Raw genomic sequence first — 18235 nt, 5'->3', positions numbered from 1 at the left:
GAGTGCGGACAAGGCAAAGGAATAATAGCCAATACCCCTTCCCCCCTCAAGATCAAAAGCCACTTCAATATTGTGCTAGAGTTATCATCAAGAGCTGGTAAGGGGCAGGTAAAAGAACGGCATGCCTAATTCACAGAAGCCCGTGGACCCGTTTTGTTTCCAGAGAGGCTGTAGGGGAATTTTTTTGTGCTACTCCAGATGCCAAGCATTCTGTCAGCCAAGCACAAAGCCATATAATTTCCATCTCCACAGGAAACGGATGGCCTCAGCCCCACCCCGTGCTACTCCCTGCTCATCCCCTTCCTCCTTAACGCCAAGCTTGAGATTCCTGTAAGCTCGGACAGAGGCGCACACGCATCTCCCTCCCCTCCTGCACCTTGCACAAACCAAAGAGGGGGGGGAAGAGTCCCGTCAGCCAAACGCCCACAGTAAAAGTCTGTCTTCATGCTCCAGCTGGTTCACTTGCCTCAGCACAATGGGAGCTGACAAGGCACTTTAGCGAGATGACATTTAATCTCAACGAAGAAAAGCTGTAGCCACATATGGAAAAATCAACCCATGACAGCCTTGACTAGTGTAACCAAGAGCTGCTTTTTAGGAAGTCTGCTGATGAGGAAAACGGGGCAGCTTTCCACATGATGTGCTTCGACCGACATTCTTAAAAAGGCTTGCAGGGATGGCTGCTAGGAAATGTAGGACATAACATGCAAGTGGCACAAAGCTGAGATTCCTCCTGCCCTCCCCCCCAACTAGCTTCCCGAAACATGGAGCCACTCGCAGCCAATTCTTAAGCCGGAGCCATCAGGGAGCCCTTAGAAATTCTCCTGAGCATCAATGTCCCCATGCAGTAAGGTGGGGTGTGGATTAGCTCCCCGGGGGATCACCTTCAGGGGCAAGAGGCATGCCCCATATTGCAGGGGCAAGCAGCTGTCATGCAGCCCAGATGACCTTGGGCCAGGCAGATGTTCCCAACCTAACCTACTCACAGGATTGTTGCAATGGAGGAGAGAAGACGCATGTAAGCCGCTTTAGGGTCTGCCGAAAATGGAGGAAGCAACTCTCACCAAAACCGGACAGAACATCACCGGAGTATTCTGCTGGAGACCCAAAGCAGCTCACACCAGTTTCCTCTCCTCCATTTTTATCCTTGCAACAACCCTGCGTGGTACGGAAGGGTGAGAGTGTGTGGCTGGCCCAAGGCCAGCCGGTGAGATTCCATGGGCAGAGTGGGGGTTTGAACTTGCACCATAGTCCAACAGTCTAACCACTACACCACATTGCCTCTAGTGAGGCCAACTACGTTATTCCAGGGGGAGGGGGGGTATTGCTGCGAGATGCTGCCAGCACAGCAGCCCCACAACTGCAGAAAGGGGGAGAGCCCATCAGTCCTATGAGCTTACAACACGACAGTTGCAGTCAGCTATCCAGTGACACCTTCCCACTCAGGGCAGACTGTTAAAAGGAACAGTTACCTGAAGGCAGTTCTATCATTGCTTATTATCAATGACAACTAAATAGAAATTATATGTTTCAGGACAGCATCAACCCCCTCCAGTTGGGTCATTTTTAGTGCCTTCTTATTGGTTTTGAGTACGTGGGCTACCCACTTCAGGAATGCCCCTTTGCTCAGCCTACAGGTTCAGAATTCTATGCGGCAGTTCATAACATGGTGATTGCCTGGATGCAATATTGACTAGCATTATACGACAATACTCATTGGACGTGGACTTGTCTGCTGTTCAAATTAGGTCACACCAAACGCGTGCATGCACTCATACGATAAAATCAAAATTAAAGAAATATTTTGAACGTGGAAGTTAAATCAATACAACACTTTGCCTGACCTGATAATGAAGGCACCGCGCATCTCCAGCAGCTTCCGCTCACTGCTAAATCTCTTGAGCAAGTTGATCATGAATTTATAGAAGTAGGAGTTCATAGTGGGAGTTGAGGGAGAGCACTCCATGCCTTTGGTACCTGGGGGAAGAATGGCAGAACGTTATCCAACTTGAAAACATATATATGATGGGCCTGCACAAATGCAGGGAACCGATTTGGTGTAGTGGTGAAGAGCAGCAGGACTCTAATCTGGAGAGCCAGGTTTGATTCCCCACTCCTCCGCTTGAAGCCAGCTGGGTGACCTTGGGTCAGTCACAGTTCTCTCGGAGCTCTCTCAGCCCCACCTACCTCACAGGGTGGTTGTCGTGAGGATAATAACAGCATACTTTGTAAACCGCTCTGAGTGGGTGTTACGTCATCCTGAAGGGCAACCCTGTAAATTAGGCTGAATGTGTGTGACTGGCCCAAGGTCACCAAACAAGCTTCCATGGCAGCGTGAGGATTCAAACCAGGATCTGCCACACTCTAGCCGCTACATAGTGCCGGATCTTTATCTCAATTGTAGTCTCTTCTAACAGTGGGCTGCCCCTTCCCCAACGCCATACGGACAGGAAGTTTCAGCAAAGTCAGCAATTCTGAGTTTAACAAGCGCTCCAAGAGGTCTGGTTCTTAGGGAGAGTAAGAGGGATCTTTGCATGTTAGCAGAGCTTTGCTTGCAGAGATGTCGGGATGCCTCGAAGCCGGGGAGGCCTGCACGTCGACAGTCAGGGAGGGCAGGAAAAGGGAAGGTGGACATAGAAAATGAGGAACCGTCCTGGGATGGTTAGTGTCAACATACTACCCCATCCCACACCAGAAGTTCCCTCACAAGGTCTTGATAAATCTTGGGAGCTAAATCATGAGAAATCAGGTGGTGCATAATCCCAAAGGAAAACTTAACTTTCTTTAGAAGTGCAAAGGCAAAAAAATAGGTGTCAGCTGGCTGGCAAAAAAAAAAAAAGGGAAGAATTGTAGATGTTGGTAGCACAGGGCAATGTGGCCTTTTAAAAACTGGATTAGATTAGAGGGCAAAGTTTTTCCCCAAAACAAGGAGACAAACCTCTCTTTAGAGTAAGTGCATAACAAATTCAGTCCCAAATCCACCACCAAAATTTTGGGAAGAGCTCCTAGAAGGCAGAGATCAGCTCTGTTCCTTCACAGCCCAATCCTTTATTCATAACTAGGGGTGTGCAATTCGGGTAAAGTACCCAAACCAGACCCAATTTGCAATGATTCAGGATTTCCGAACCAAAGCTTCCCAAAGCTATTTGTATTGCTTCAGGAAGCTTTGGGTCAAGGGGTTTAAATGCCCCTTTCTGTGCCACTCTGCAGCAGCAGAGAAAGGGACATTTAAAGCCACTGATCAGCTGTTTGGTGGGGAGATCCCTGCCAAGCAACTGATCCAGCCGGTGGGAGTTTAAATGCCCATTTTCCATGCCGCTGCAAAGCAGCACAGAAAAGGGCATTTAAACCCGTGGATGAGATGTTTGGCGGGGGTTTAAATGCCCCTTTTCCATGCCGCGGCGAAGCAGCAAGGAAAGGAGCATTTAAACCTACAGATCAGCTGTTTGGTGGGGAGATCCCCACCAAGCAACTGATCCAGCTGGCGGGGGTTTAAATGCCCCTTTTCTGTGCCGCTGCAAAGCAGCACGGAAAGGGGCATTTAAACCTGCAGATCAGCTGTTTGGTAGGGAGATCTCCACCAAGCAGCTGATCCAGCTGGCGGGGGTTTAAACGCACCTTTTTGTGCCGCTGCAAAGCAGCACGGAAAGGGGCATTTAAACCCGCAGATCAGCTGTTTGGCAGGGACATCCCTGCCAAGCAGCTGATCCAGAGCGTCTCTGCTGCCCTGAGATGGAGGCGGTGGTGGCAGTGTGGGCCCCACAGGAGCTGGCTCCGCATTTCCCCTTCGCCCAGCTGGCTGCTGCGGTGGCAGAAGAGCCGGCTCCGGCCCTTCCCTCCCCTCTAATGGCCATAGTGGCGGCGAGTTGAGGGGCAGGAAGGGCCGGAGAAACCATCTCTGGCCTTCTCCACCACCCAGCTGGCTGCTGCAGCGGTGGAGGAACCAGCTCCGGTCCTTTCCGCCCCTCAAATGGCCACCGCGGAGGCCAGTTGAGGGGCAGGAAGGGCCAGAGGAGGCAGCTCCAGCCTTCCCCGCTGGCCTGCTGGCCACTGTGGTGGTGGAGGAGGAGGCGCGGGCCCTGCAGGAGCCGGCTCCATGCTTCTCCGCCGCCCAGCTGGCCGCTGCGGTAATGGAGGAGGTGGTGCAGGCCCTGTAGGAGCCGGCTCCGTGCTTCTCCGACACCCAGCTGGCTGCTGCAGCCGAGGAGGAGGCAGCGCAGGCCCCACAGGAGCTGGCCCTGGCCTTCGCTGCCGCCCAGCTGGTCTTCCTTGCTCCAGGTAAGTGGGGTGAGGATGCAAAGGAGGGGGGGAGTAATTGGGGGGCTGGGAGTCAGGCAGCTTCCCCACTTTCTTCAGTATGCTTCAAATCTTTAAACAGCATACCGAAGCAATTGAAATACCCGAAGCTGAAGCAACTTGCCGCTTCCGCTTTTGGGGTATTATAGATCATTTTCCTGCTTTGGGTAAACCCGAAGCAGGAAAACCAAATTTTTCCATGTTCACACCCCTATTAATAACCCAAGTATCAATATATATTTCCAATTGTGTTGACTTGATGGTATTAGGATAGGAACAAGTGTACAATTCTGTACAATGTCTGATGTTTTGAAGATCCAGGTCCCCGTGACACACCAACCCTGTACGTGTCTGCAAGAAGCACTTGATCTGACACTATAAGAGGATCATTATCCTGCTGAGAAAGAAACTCTGCCATTTCCATGAATCAAAAATGTGGGGTATGCTTTTCACCTACGTTGCTCCCTGCACAGTTATTCGGACACTCAGAAAGACAGAACAGAGCTAACCTGCATAGCACTTTGTTGGCCCAGGTAACCTTAGTTTTTAGATCGCAAGGAGTTACTGTACTTGGTCCTTCCCCAGAGGATTCCATCAGAATATATTCCACTAACCAAATTACCAACCAGCCAGGAGATTGAACAATGTCACTAGTGTTTTCTAAAGAGGTGGCCGAGGTCTAACTCAATGTTTAGCATTCATCCATGAAGTGGAGAAGATTACCTGGAAGGCTTCCAGTAAACAGTACAAACAGAAAAGGATCTTGGCCTTTCTGGCATCTAGCAGGTGTTGGTCTTTGTATTTTTTTTACTTTACTTCATTTATACCCAAAGTTTCTCCCCAATAGAGACCCATTGTTCTCCTTTCCTACATTTTTTCCCCATCACAACAATCCTGTGAGGTAGATCAGGCTGAGAATATGTGACTTGCCCAAGGTCACCTAGCAAGTTTCCATGACGGAATGGGAAATCAAACTTGGGCCTCGCAGATCCTAGTTCATCACTCTAGCCACTGCACCATATAAGACATTACAGCTTAGAGGCTACATCCTAACACACTGCAGTGCCAGGCGGCTCCCCTAAACAGTGTCATGGGCACACAAACTGGACCACCCATTTCCATATAATAGTTTTAAGCAACTTTTGAGATGAATGCCACTTCTTTGTTTGCGTAAAATCCAGGTTCCTGACCTGGCGGCTTCATACAGTTCTACAGGCTCTTATAAAAAGATGTTTTGGGCCCATCTGCGCCTTCTTCTTGACTCTTAAGGAGCTTCTGGTAGTGGAATAACCTTGGGTCACAGAATCTCTGAACTGGAAACTGGGCTTGTTCTACCCACTTATCTGCATTCTCTGTGCCAAGGTTGCACCGCCTTCCTTCTACCTCCAAGCCACCAGAGAGAGAAGGAACGGCACCCACCGGATGCACACAGAAGGGTTCTGATTTTCCAAGCAAGGGTTCAGGAAGCCAGTTACTGAATTTCCAGTTAAAGGACACTGGCTTACAGGACACTGTATTCGTATTCAGTTACGACTGCTAGTATTGTATTCGCTGGATACGGGGAGAAATTGACATTTCCTGCGATGGAGGGAATGATTGTTGAAAGACCTCTTTTGTGTAACAGGACTATATTTTTATTTAAAATAATATTTTTTAAATCAAGTACCTTTAGCATGGAGCCCCAGTGTGGTGTCAAATAGTGCAATTAGAGGATCTCACCTCTATGGCAAGAAGATACGTTGAGGTGGCCGCCTCTTTTCAAATCTTCTGGTAAGCAGAGGAAACACTGAGAGAAGCTGTATTTTTGCCCATTCTAAAAGTCTGTCTTCATGTATCTTGCGCATCAAGCAAACTACCTTCACTCCTCAATTAAAATCACAGCCACAGATCAGGTACTTTACTCCTAAGTTGCCTATCGGCCACCCCAAATCATACAGAATGAATTCTGGAGATGTCAGGATGTGTTACCGCAACTGTTTACTTGATTTTTAACCTATGCTTCCTCCAGGGAGCTCCGGGTGATTATGTACACTTCTTCCCCACTCATTTCTCTCCTGACAACCGCTCTGAGGTAGGATAATCGAACGGAGACTGGGCATAAGTCACCCATATTTAACACTTTAATCTACTTAGAACATTTTTATACTGCCTTTCCACCTAACTTAGCCCCTTAACCCTAACCCTCCCCCCAAGGCAGCAAAAATCAAAACCATTAAAGCAGTCTTTTAAAACACACGTTTATAAAACTACACAAACAGCGAATACATATGAAGACGAAGGATTGGTGAGGTGAGGGCTGATCAAAACAGATAAGCTTTCCCTCGATGGTGGAAAACAATCATCGAGAGGGACAGACGAATCTCCCTGTGGGGGGAGCGCCATAATTTTGGTTCCATGACGGAGAAGGCCCTTTCTTGGGTTTCCACCCCCCTCGCCTCAGGTGGTGAGGGCGCCCAAGGAAGGGCTCCTGAAAATGGCCACAGTGATCAGGCAGGCTCCTACGGGAGTAGGAACTTATCAACTATACCACTCTGGCACTCTTATTTGCAACTGCAATTGTACAGTTTGGGACGATACCTGCCTACGTAAGATCATGTTAAGCACAAAAAAACCCCTCCAGCCTTTTATTCCACAGGAAGAGCAAACCAGTTTTAGCCTTTTTTTCCCACTGAGAGGGAATAGGAAGGTTCGTTTTCAGTCTCTCTTATTGAACTGGGGGGACCAAGGACGCAGGGGCAAATGGGTTCCATTCTTCTGGCTACCCCTGTGTTGGGCTAGCACTGCTCCCTTATCTAGCCTCACAATTACCTGGTTAGGCAGTCCAGAAGTGTTTGGTAAATTCATGGTTAGGAACCATGACAGAAACACTTGATGGCAGCACACCGGGGAGACGGACACAAAAAGGGAAACACATCACAGTCTAAAGCAGTGTGGATGAACAAAGAAAACTGGATGAGCAGAAGAAACAGTCTTTCCATTCCACAAAGACCTGGTGGTCTACCAGCGGCAGACCACCAGGTTGGATTCCTGCACCCTTTCCGATCTCTCACAGTTCATAAACCCTACACAGACAGCTCTGTGCAGATCCATGTAATTACTGGGTGGAAGCTGGCAGCAACCTGCTGGCCGAGATATTCATCCACTCCCCCAGATCTTTTTAAAGACACTGGCCCAGTTGCAGCTCTCGCTGCTAACGGGTGGCTCGCCCACTCCAACGCAGTCAAACCTTAGAATAGAATCCGTTTTACTACTGAAGTGGGAAGGAATGCTAGAAAGGCAAGAGAGGGTGTTAGGAAAACAGAGTTCAACTGATTAATTTACACTGATACTCCCCAAGTGTAGACTTCACAAGATTTCTAACACGCCAGATTGGCTGTTAGCACACATACGGAGAAGCCCGACACTAGCTACAAATAGGAAACCTTGGCTGTTATGGTTAGCTCATGGGCAAATCAGAAGGGTCTCAGGAGAACTGCTTGCAACAGCTACTGAGATGTCCCACGAAGGAGGTGTGTTGACAGCAACAACAATAGTGTTACTCAAACAGAGAGCTGGTCAGCAATCGCACAAGCATATGTTGTTCCTCCTATACAAGGTGGAGCTGCTTCTTGACTCCAGCCAACCCACCCCGAACACCTCAATAAGGCCAAGAGTTCTACCAGAAGTAAATTAGCAATCTATGCAGTTGGCACAGCACTGGGTAACCTGATTACCACAGAGGGCACCAGTCAGAAACCTCACTGCTACATTTCCCAGACATTCTTCACAGAATATGTCACAGTAAGCCAAACTGGACATTACCAAGGCATGCATATTTTGGAATAGTTCAGTTCTTCCCAAGCCAACCAAACATGGGATTATTAATTGCCAGCTGACAAAAAGCACACTCAGATATTACCAATACCCGCGTCTTCAAAAACAGGGCCAAGCCTACTAGTTAAGGATTAGCAGCTTCAGAACTGAGAAGTGTACAATTTTTATGGATTCCACTTGGAAGAATAAACCCCTTTGAGGATAACAATGATTAACCACACCCAATTCAGGTTCCAAGTAGGAAAAAAGAATATTGGGTAGATGGTAAAGGGCTGTGCCCTTCAAGAGCCCAGAAGAGGAAGAGATGATGATACTCTTGCTCCCAGAAGGCAGGACACTATCTGGAGCCTATGTACCTGCACACGGTGCCGGCACTCCGATGTTTCTGTCTCACTTTTTGCAGAAAATCAAGGCCCTACTTGGCTTGCAAGGTAGGAAAATTGGTGCCCCGCTGCCACCACTCTCCCACCAGTTACTGGGGGGACCTGACAAACCTAGCTCCAGCTCAGATTAGCCTCTTCTTGACTGGCGAGTATAATCCTCCCTCACGCTGTGATTGCTTCCCAGACAGTTTGCACTCTGAAGGAGAGGGAGAGCCAGAGGAGCAAATATGCTGACACAGAGAGGTGGTAAAATAGAAAAGAGTCCAGTAGCACTTTTAAGACTAACCAACTTTACTGTAGCATAAGCTTTCAAGAATCACAGTTCTCTTCGTCAGGTGCACAGAGAGGTGGGAAGGTGTTATAAACAAGCATAAGGGCCCAACAGAGAGTTGTTGTTATTTATAGTCTACCTTTCTTATTGAGATCCAAGGTGGATTACACAGCGCTAGTGAAAACACAATACAATCAACAGCTAGGACATTCATTGATCAAGGTAGAATAATGAACAGCAGTTAGGACAGTCAGTGAAAGAGACAATAGGGTATGGAAGCAGAAAAAAATGGAAAAACAAGCATAAAGCCAAGCATGGAGATGAAATCTTCCTGAAACCCAGCATAACTAAATTACACGGCATGTTTATCAATGTGGAAACTCCCTAGTAGATGCACGTCTGCCAGCACTCAGTACAGTGGCGTATAGTCTCTGCGTCTCTCTGGGCTACTTATGACACAGTCTATAACCTGCACAGAAAGCCCTCCTGAATAATTCAATTTTGCATAGTTTGCAGAAAGACAGGAGAGCAGGACCTTTCCTGACCTCAGGCAGACCATTCCATAAAATGGGGGCTACCCTAGAGAAAGCCTGTGTGCGGGCAGCTGTTGGTTTTGCCCAACTGCAGGGTGGTATCTGCGGAAGGCCCTGACCAGATAAGTGAAGCTGACATGTCAGAGAGGCCAATGATATGACTGCAGAATGGGAGTGATACACATGCTCTATCTAGCTCTTGAGAGTAAATGAGCTGCAGCGTTCTGCACCAGCTGGAGTTTCTGAGTCAACTTTGAAGGGAGAGCTATGCAGAGTGCATTGCAGTAGTCTAGTCCTGACGTTACTGTGCCATGAATCCAGGTGGCCAGATCAGCCGTGTCAAGGTAGGGGGGCCGTCTTCCAGGCTAGTCTGCATTGTGAGAAGGCCTTTTTAGCAGTTACATTTACTTGCTGGAATTTGGTGCGCAGGCAGGAACACCTTTAACGGACAACCAAGTGTAAGCACTGGGGTGCTTGCATGCTTCACTCTCATTTCCCAAGGAGGAGGGAAAAGGAGGTACGATCCCTTTGGGTAGCCAGGTCAACTGGCTCAGGAGCATTGTCTAGTAATTTAACAATAATTAAATGTCAAATTGAGATGTGATCAGTTTTATTCACTAAGCACTTCCAGTATGTTGTTCCACACTTGGAACAACTTTGGATGGCACAGAACAGATCCATGCTGCTTTCACATACATTGGACAATGCACTTTAGCAATAGTTTGCAACTGGATTTCCCTGTGTGAAGACAGGAACATCCACTTGCAAATGGTTATTAAAGTACACTGAAAGTCCATTATTCAATGTATGTGAAAGCAGAAGATGGCAGAAAAGATACTATGTCATGATCCTCCTAGGCCTAAGGCCAAAGAATGAGCAGTCTGAAGGTCTCAGGGAAACCTGTTCTCCCACAAAGGCCTGAGGACTTGGTTTACATTTTCCAATAGTTCCCAAGCACCCTCCACGTTTCAGGATTGGAGTGGGGAAAATATGGAGAGAAAACAGGCACCGTTCAAAGAAGCAGAGCCCTAATAGAGAGCATCTGAGGCCCTGTTCAGGGAAGGCAGGGAGGGTGTTCACTCCCTGAAGCTGGGCCGCAGAGGGGCTGCTTTTGGATCCAGTTGATCCCTCGCCCCAAACTGGGCTGAGCCTGGCATACTGGGATCAGGCACTGATATCGGAAGAGGATATATATAGGAAGAGAAGGTGATAGAGAAAGAGGAACTTAGAAAAGCAGATGTGTTAAGGAGCTTTGTTGTTTTCCAGCAAGCTTCTTTTGGGAAGGGCCCCCCTACCTTCCTCGCTGCCCACAAGGCATAAATGGAGAACAATAAGCAATCACAGGTCAGGTGGCAGGGGAAAAAACCCTGTGCCAAAGTGTGTCATATCTCCATCTACATCCCATGCCTCTATCTATCAGGAACCAGCTGAGAAGGAAGCCCACAAAGCATTATCCTCCTGCGGACTAGAGTAAGAACTTCAATTGAGCAACTCCAAAAATCACGATCCTCTCTTTCAGAGAGACACACAGACACAGGCGCCGCAACGAAAGGCAGATGTTCCTAAATGAAACCTGATGTGCAGCAAAAGAAAATCCCTACAGGGTGTCTTCCCAACGAGTTATTCCAGGATGTTGTGCATTCAGCTTTGGGTAAATATGATGTAAAGGGACATCACAAGGCAAGATAAAAATAGACCAGATCAAAACAGAAAACCACCCCAAACCTTCCCCTTGGTTCATCAAAACAGATGTTAAGATGTACGGCCGCAGGCTCAGATCACATAGAAGCTGCCTTGTACTTAACTGTGAAGCCTCCCATTAGCCAAGCATGGCCTTGGGATCCATGCTACTGTACAGACTAGAGTCCATCTGAGACCAGGATGTCTTGGGCTCACTAGGTTATCTTGCACCACTCATCATCCTTCAGGCTAATCTACCTCATAGGGACACAGCAAAGACAAAATGGGGTAGGGAGAAAGAGGACACAACTACATGCACACACGCCCCCCCCCCCCCGAGCTCCTCTAAAAAAGGAGCAATTTAAAGAGCCACGTACTGTCATATAAACTAAGAACTGAGATCATCTATTTCGGCTCTGCTGTTGGTGGCCCCAACAAAGATGTGGTGGGTTTCTACCCAAGAGGTCTTTTGTTGTTATGGCACACCATCTGTGGTTCACTCTTCCCAGTGGTTATTTGATGCCGGACCTTTTCAGTTTCAAGAGTTACACCAAGACTTTTTATCCAGCTAGCCCTTTAATTTTCTTCTGTTGCTATGAACTGGGTTTATTGTTGTTCTGTATATCAATTTTTCTTGCATTTTACTATTTTATTGATTTGGTTACGTTTACTAAATTGTGTTAGCCATTTCATTAAAGCGGCTGCCTGGTCCAGTTCCAGCAGCACAAGACACGTGAAAAACAATCTTTAAAAAGACAGAAGCTGCTGTCTGACCAAGGCAAAGCCCACCCTGGGGGGGGGGGGGAGGAGTAATCCTCTGGTAGTCTGGAAACCCCATCTGAATTCAGTACAGATTGGAAGACCAAATCCGTAAGCCGCTATAGGAAACTAGCAGGAATGCATAGAAGGCTGAGCATGACAAGGAAACATCTGGAGCAGTTGTGCTGTGGCCTGCAGCCAAACTCCTGAGCAAGCAGAGGGACAGAGAGGCAATGGCAAGCACTGTGGCTGCTGCACCTCTAGCAACAGAGTGACAGACGGAAGAAAAGGCAACACGTGGATTATCCTCCATAACATAGCCATGGTCTGAAGACAGAGGGGGATAATGGGACATGGCCAGGATTAGATCAAGCTACTATCCAACGAAAGTTCTGTCCAGAGCCCAGGCCACCAGCCAGATGCTGGGATGAGTGTCAGTCTTTGCTCTGCCAGACTCCCTGGACTCCTCTGCCAGAATCCTCCAATCGAAAAAAGAGCCACTTCAGTTGGAAGAGGGTTTTTTGTATCAGAGGAAGGCTTTGAACTTGAGCCAGAAGGAATGGTGAGGTGTAAGTACTATTGTAAATAAATCAAACTTTGTTCAGTGGAGTATATGGAGTGGAATAGAATAGGGTAAGATCTAGTCCTGGTAATCGCACGGTCTTGTTACTTTCTGGGGAGATTAAGGCAGGGAAAGCATCTCTATAGAGGAACTGAGTTGGAAAGACCCGTACACTGGAAAGGGCCCCCAAGTCCTGTACTTTCTTCCAAGCGTGGCCATCAGGACTTTGGTATAGCTGAACAGCAACAAGATAGTTCACAGCGTATTTTCAGTGATTGTGGGACTAGCACTCTGCGATGGAACCCTCTAGGCTACAGCCACAATGGACAGTATTCTGGACAGAAAGGCACGTCATCCCAGAACGTCTGCTCAAGAACTGGAGTCAGCAGACTAAGCTTTCCGAGACCTCCTGACTGTTCACAGTTCCTGCTTGGTTACACAAACATTTATTGGGCATGCACAAGGAAAGGATCACTGCCACTTGGAGACGCGGCATGTCAGGGCTTGCTGCGGCCGCTGCTGGGCAGGGTACCAGCATGCCCGGCCCTGACGTCAAAGGGGGTCAGGGATACTGCAGGACCCTGCTCTGTGGAAGGAGGGGCAGTATACCTCACCAGACTCCCTCTCAGTCCACTTGCTGGCCTGCTCAACCTGATCCAGTCCTCTCCCTTGATCTCCTCCATCTCCTCCTTCATCCACTTTCCTCCTCACCTCCTCTCACTCTGCTCCATTCCAGCTCCATTCCATCACTCCTACTCAACCCACCACACCCTGCGGGTGGACTTCCCTTTTATCCCTTCAGCCTTGCCATGCTCCACCTGCCAACCACGCCCTCCTGCTACCTTCTAACCATGGCCCTAGCTGGCCTAGGCAGCTGTACCTGTGCCTCGTTGGCTGGCTGTCCAGCCTCTCTGATTGAGCTGATGGCTGAAGGCAGGCACAGCTGAGCCTCCTTGGCTGGCTGCCCCTCTTCTTCCACAGAATGCCTCAGGCAGCTCCACCTGCAGTTGCTTAGCTGCTCGCATCCCCTGGGCTAGGTTATTGCTTTCAAGCTGGGATGCAGGCTGGGGCATGGCTCTGAGCTGCTGGGGCTGCTTCTCCTCCCTGGCTGGTAAGGCTTCAGTTTGGCCAGCTGCTGGCTGGCTGTCTGCACTGTTTTTGCCCTCCCTGTCTGCTCTGGTCCCCTCTGGGTTGCCCCCACTCTCCCTGCCTGGCCCCCTGAACTCCCACTGGAGGGTGAGGCTAGCTAGCCTCCACCTGCCCCTTCTAATCCTCTGAGGCTTGGGTGTCTCTTCCCTTCCTTCTGTGACCAGCTGGTTCTGGGTCTGACTGTCTGCTGGGCCACTGTATCCCGGGGGTCTCCCGTCCTCTTCTGTAGTAAGTCCAGGGGCTGGGCTGTGGACCCCGGACACAGCATGCTTCCATATGTACCAGGGTCAAGAGACATTACTTTCCCCTGGCTGCCTTGTATGGCTGCCCCTTCCCATATCACTGGCTTCTCTCCCCATGAGGCAAGTAGAATTAGGAGAAAATATCGGAATGAAGATGATACATATATAACTCCTGCCTCCTGTCTGGAAAAGGCCAAAAACAGGGAGCAAATATTACTCCATTCTCTGAACCGCTGACTATGCAGAGAAACCCAAACGGAATTGCTTCAGGCAGCAATATTACTCAGGGCATCGATAAACCAGCAACTTGTCATCTGATAGGTGTACTGTACTGTGGTACTACAAGAAGGCCTCCCTGCTGCTAAACACTGGGGAGCATCCTCCCAAAATGGAACTGGAGCACTGGGCTAGAACACCCAATGCCCAGGACTCCAGGAAGCCCACTTCCACCTCCAAGCCCCATCGTCTTGTTTCCCTGACATGCTCTGTGACCCCTGCTCACGAAGTCTGCCTTCCAGGCCAGCTCAGATTAGCACAAGGGGCTGGGCCTTGCAAACATGCTTTGTCTGCTTGATCTCTCCTCCAGAAAATAGGATTACCTTGTTTTTATGTTCAGGAATATGAGAGGGGTGTGAACTTGTAGCGTTTTATACTGCAGCGATCTCAATCAGCCATTTCACTTTTCCTCTCCCTCTCCATACCCCTCCTGAAGCAGAAATGAGGAGATGCAATATTTGGAAGTGATTTACAGTGCGCTTCATTAGACTCTGCAAGTATTTGGGATGCTTTAGACTATTTGAATGCATTCCATGCAGCACTAGCTAAGATGCAACGGGCAACCCGCCTCATTGTAATGATGGGAAAGGAGTCTTTTCCTCCAACGTTGCATCTACTGGATTCGCCCCACAAAGCTAAGCACTTTTCAAGGCAGACAGAAATTAGCTAGCTAGCACACACGCCGGCCAGTCCTCTGCTTTATGCTCCTCCTGTGGCCAAAGCTCTCACATGACAGCGCAACGGATCTGCTAGTTCTGCTTCTCTGCCCGAGCAATTCAAGATCACAAGCCAGACCGTCTCATCTTTAAAACAAAAACAGAGAAACGCATTTTGAAAAGCAACGACGTGTCCTTGGGCTTGGCATCCAGCCGCTCCAAACCGTTGCTTCTGAGCAATCCTCTCACTCTTACAAGAGTCTCCCTGTAAGACACAAAGACCGCGTTCTTCATATAGAGGAAAATCTGACGGTAACAGGAAGACTTCTGGACTCCTGACATTCATGGTGAATTCACAGGACTGGCAGGGATCATAAACCAGCGGCTTCTTGTAGGTCTCTGGACCTTCTATGGAATCACAGCATTTTTAAGGCACGTCTCACCTGCTCCAAGTGCCTCACATGCCGTCCTCCTTAAGGGGACGCCCAGCCGGGTCTTGGGGAGTTGGCTTTGCCCCTCCCTGCCAGAAAAAGGACTGCTACAACTTTCAACTGTCCAGGGACTAAAGAGGCAACGGGGAGGCTGGTTCAACCTTGACTCATCCGCCTGGACGTCCCAGGTTCGGTGAAAAGTTGCCCCCCATACCCACACCATAAAGAACATCATGGCAAAGGGGAGAACAGCCTGGGCCCCACCACCCGAGCAGCTTCAAAAGTTCCTCTTTCTTCCCTTCCGGAAAGAGTTTTGCTCCAATTGCCACAGACCCTGTGAATCTGCTCGCCAGGGAAAGGTCATTCTGGCCTCTGTCTCCAGCAAGACGTATTGCAGCTATTGAGCAGTCACATTACTTTTGTATTTTAATCTGTGTAAATTTGGATGCTTTTAGGATTGTTAATTTATAACAACTGTTTTTTTATATATTTTAACCTCTATGTGTCTGTAAACCGCCCTGAGCCTGCTGGAAATGTGGGGAGGACGGAATAAAAGCCATAAACAAACAAATAAATAAATAAGCAAGCTAGGGGAGATCAGCCCCGTGTGTGCATGCGCACCCACACACCCGTGTGTGTACAGACATGCTTTGTGTACAGAGAGACGCAATTTTGCTGAGCTACTACCAGTTTTTCTTATCTTTAATTTCATTTAGCTTCTGAATACCTGGTTTACATTAATTATACATTAAAAAACAGGCATCAAGGATGTTTAAATAATGTTCGGCCTATCCGATTTTGAACACACACCGCTTTAGATTCTTACAACTTTATCTAAAAGCCTCAGATAGTTAATACTGTCATTTTAATATTGTAGTAGGGATTCCTTTGGTAAACTACTTTGAGCACATATTTGTAGAATGTCAGGATATAAATTCCTTGAATAATTAAATATGTCACTAGCCAGGAAGGGCAGGGCTCTAATATTGATATGCTTACTTATTTATTTCAAATATTTATGTCCCACCTTATCTCCTCATGCTCAAGGCAGCCAACAATGCAACAAGAAGTTGCAAGGACACAAACACAATGTAACTGTCCTTCAGCAAGATTAAAACAAGTATCATGCCAACGCAACCTGCCTCCAGAACTGGGATTCCATAACTGAAAATCACTCAAGCAAAGGCAACGAGTCTGATTTCCAGCAACAATCCAAAATTCAACTGACAAACCCAGTGACGTCCAAGTCACAACAGATGTGAGCGATTTCTGTCTGCACAACGCTTAGCAAATGTCTCAGTGAGCTGCAATATTGTCGCAGCCAATAAGAGACAGGGCCTGGTCAGATGTAAACGTGTTTCATAACTTGGAGCAGTTCAGCTGAAAGTCCCTGCACAGCTGCAATGGTTGCAGAATGCAGACGTTTTGCCATCACAATCACAAAAAACACCTGAGAGAGACAGACAGACAGACAAGGATTATATTAGTGTTTGGCTGTATTATTATTATTAGTTATTAGTATTTGATTGTATTAGTTTCAAGTTGGGCGCCAGTGAAGGACAACGTGAAACTAATACAACCAAGCAGTTTGCCTGCCCGGTTCATTCTGTTAAATTCCCCAGTAAATCCAGGAGAATGGACTCTGGGGGGTTGAAGAGGGCATCTGGGAGTAATCGTATAATTGATTCAGATCACTCCTATGTTCTAACAGATTAACTACCATTTTAATAGGAGAATCAACTCACGGTGGGCTCTCGGGAAGCTATCTGAGTCTTTCAGGTAATGGCTGATCTGAGACAAAGGAAGTGTAGAATTTTTTTTCCAGTATCATCTAGCATTTGATTAACCTAGCAAAAATAGAGATTATGACTTGCTGCATGAGTGGTCACTAAGGTGTTCTGGGACAGCCCCACAGCATTCACTACAGCCATGAAGGCCTGGGAAGGGCCACATGGAAGAAAACAGAACAAGAAATACAAGATGGGGGAGTCTGAGGATAGCATGAGATAATGTTAAGAATATTAAGTTGTAAGTAATAGCACATTTCCAAAATAGACAGGTACTTATTGCTTATGATGCACACATGTGAGCATGTGTGTGGACGAGTGTGCGTATAGAGATACACTTTGTGTATGGACACACACTTTTACTGAGCTACTACTAGTTTTTCTTATCTCTGTTTAAATTTCATTTACCTTCTGAATACCTGGTTTCCATTAATTGTACATTAAAATACACAGACCTCAAGGTAGTTTAAATCATGTTCAGTCTATCCAGTTTTGAACACACACGGATGGCCACCTCATTAGAATTTTCAAGATGTAACTTTCTTGTCATTTTGAAGATGCAACAAGATCAAGAGATCACCCTGAAAAATCTTTGGATTCCTCCTTTCCCAAAGAACTAAGCAGGGATATTATCAGTCCTTTCCTATCCTTTTGTATTTGAAATGTTTAAGAACAGATAGCTAACTTGCCTGTTCTATGAGTGGGCACCTGTGCAGTCATACTATGGGTTTCTAAAGTTAAAATTTTAAGCACCAGTTCTGCACACCCAGAGCACAGAGTGCCAGCATGCAGGCTTAAAGTAGCAGAGCCACGCCCTCCCATTCTTCCCTAGAATGAGACAGTAGGCCAAACACACCTATTGTGGGGGAGGACAGGTAAGCAAGACCACTATGGAGAAAGGTAACTGACATTACCTGGAGATGGAAACAGGTAAGCTCACAAGAAGACAGCCTCAAACACTGCTCTGCCAAAGGCTGTATTCCCTTCTATAACAGATTTTTACCCGTGTCTTCACTAAGCTCCCACCATCCCAAAAGAAAGATTTATCTTTACTCCTGTGTAGCTTTCAGCAATTAGTAAGACCCGTCAAACAGAGACTGCACTTTCAACTAGTTCTGCTTATCAGTACATTATTTATAGGGTCCTTCTTGCTTTGCTTTTTCTCATCAAAGTACACAGACACCTTCTAGAGTCTCTATTTCCTTTTTACTGAAACTACACACTAGTCTTTTGAAGAAGCAAGATATTAAAATATATATGATCATTAATATAAATCCTACAAAAATAGGACACAGAAAAGCGTAAGAATGAGGTTTGCTAACATTTCCTAATTAACTTTAAGTTTAAAACAATCATGTTTCTACAAAATGCATTAAGACACCCATAGCATACAAATA

The 18235-nt window shown here is 47.4% G+C and overlaps 1 protein-coding gene across 2 annotated transcripts in view; it reads right to left on the bottom strand.

Annotated features, from left to right (window-relative positions):
- VAC14 (VAC14 component of PIKFYVE complex) overlaps nucleotides 1–18235 on the bottom strand; it is a 123632-nt gene that overhangs the window by 52962 nt on the left and 52435 nt on the right. For both annotated transcript variants that reach the window (XM_055000682.1, XM_055000683.1), the window contains exon 14: nucleotides 1845–1977. In XM_055000682.1, coding sequence (XP_054856657.1) covers nucleotides 1845–1977 — 133 coding nt within the window. The remainder of the gene's footprint in view (nucleotides 1–1844; nucleotides 1978–18235) is intronic.

This window comes from Eublepharis macularius, chromosome 16 (genome assembly GCF_028583425.1).
Source record: "Eublepharis macularius isolate TG4126 chromosome 16, MPM_Emac_v1.0, whole genome shotgun sequence".
Lineage (NCBI taxonomy): Eukaryota > Metazoa > Chordata > Lepidosauria > Squamata > Eublepharidae > Eublepharis > Eublepharis macularius.
Note: the sequence above shows the minus strand (reverse complement) of the source record. Positions and strands in the feature narration are given on the sequence as shown.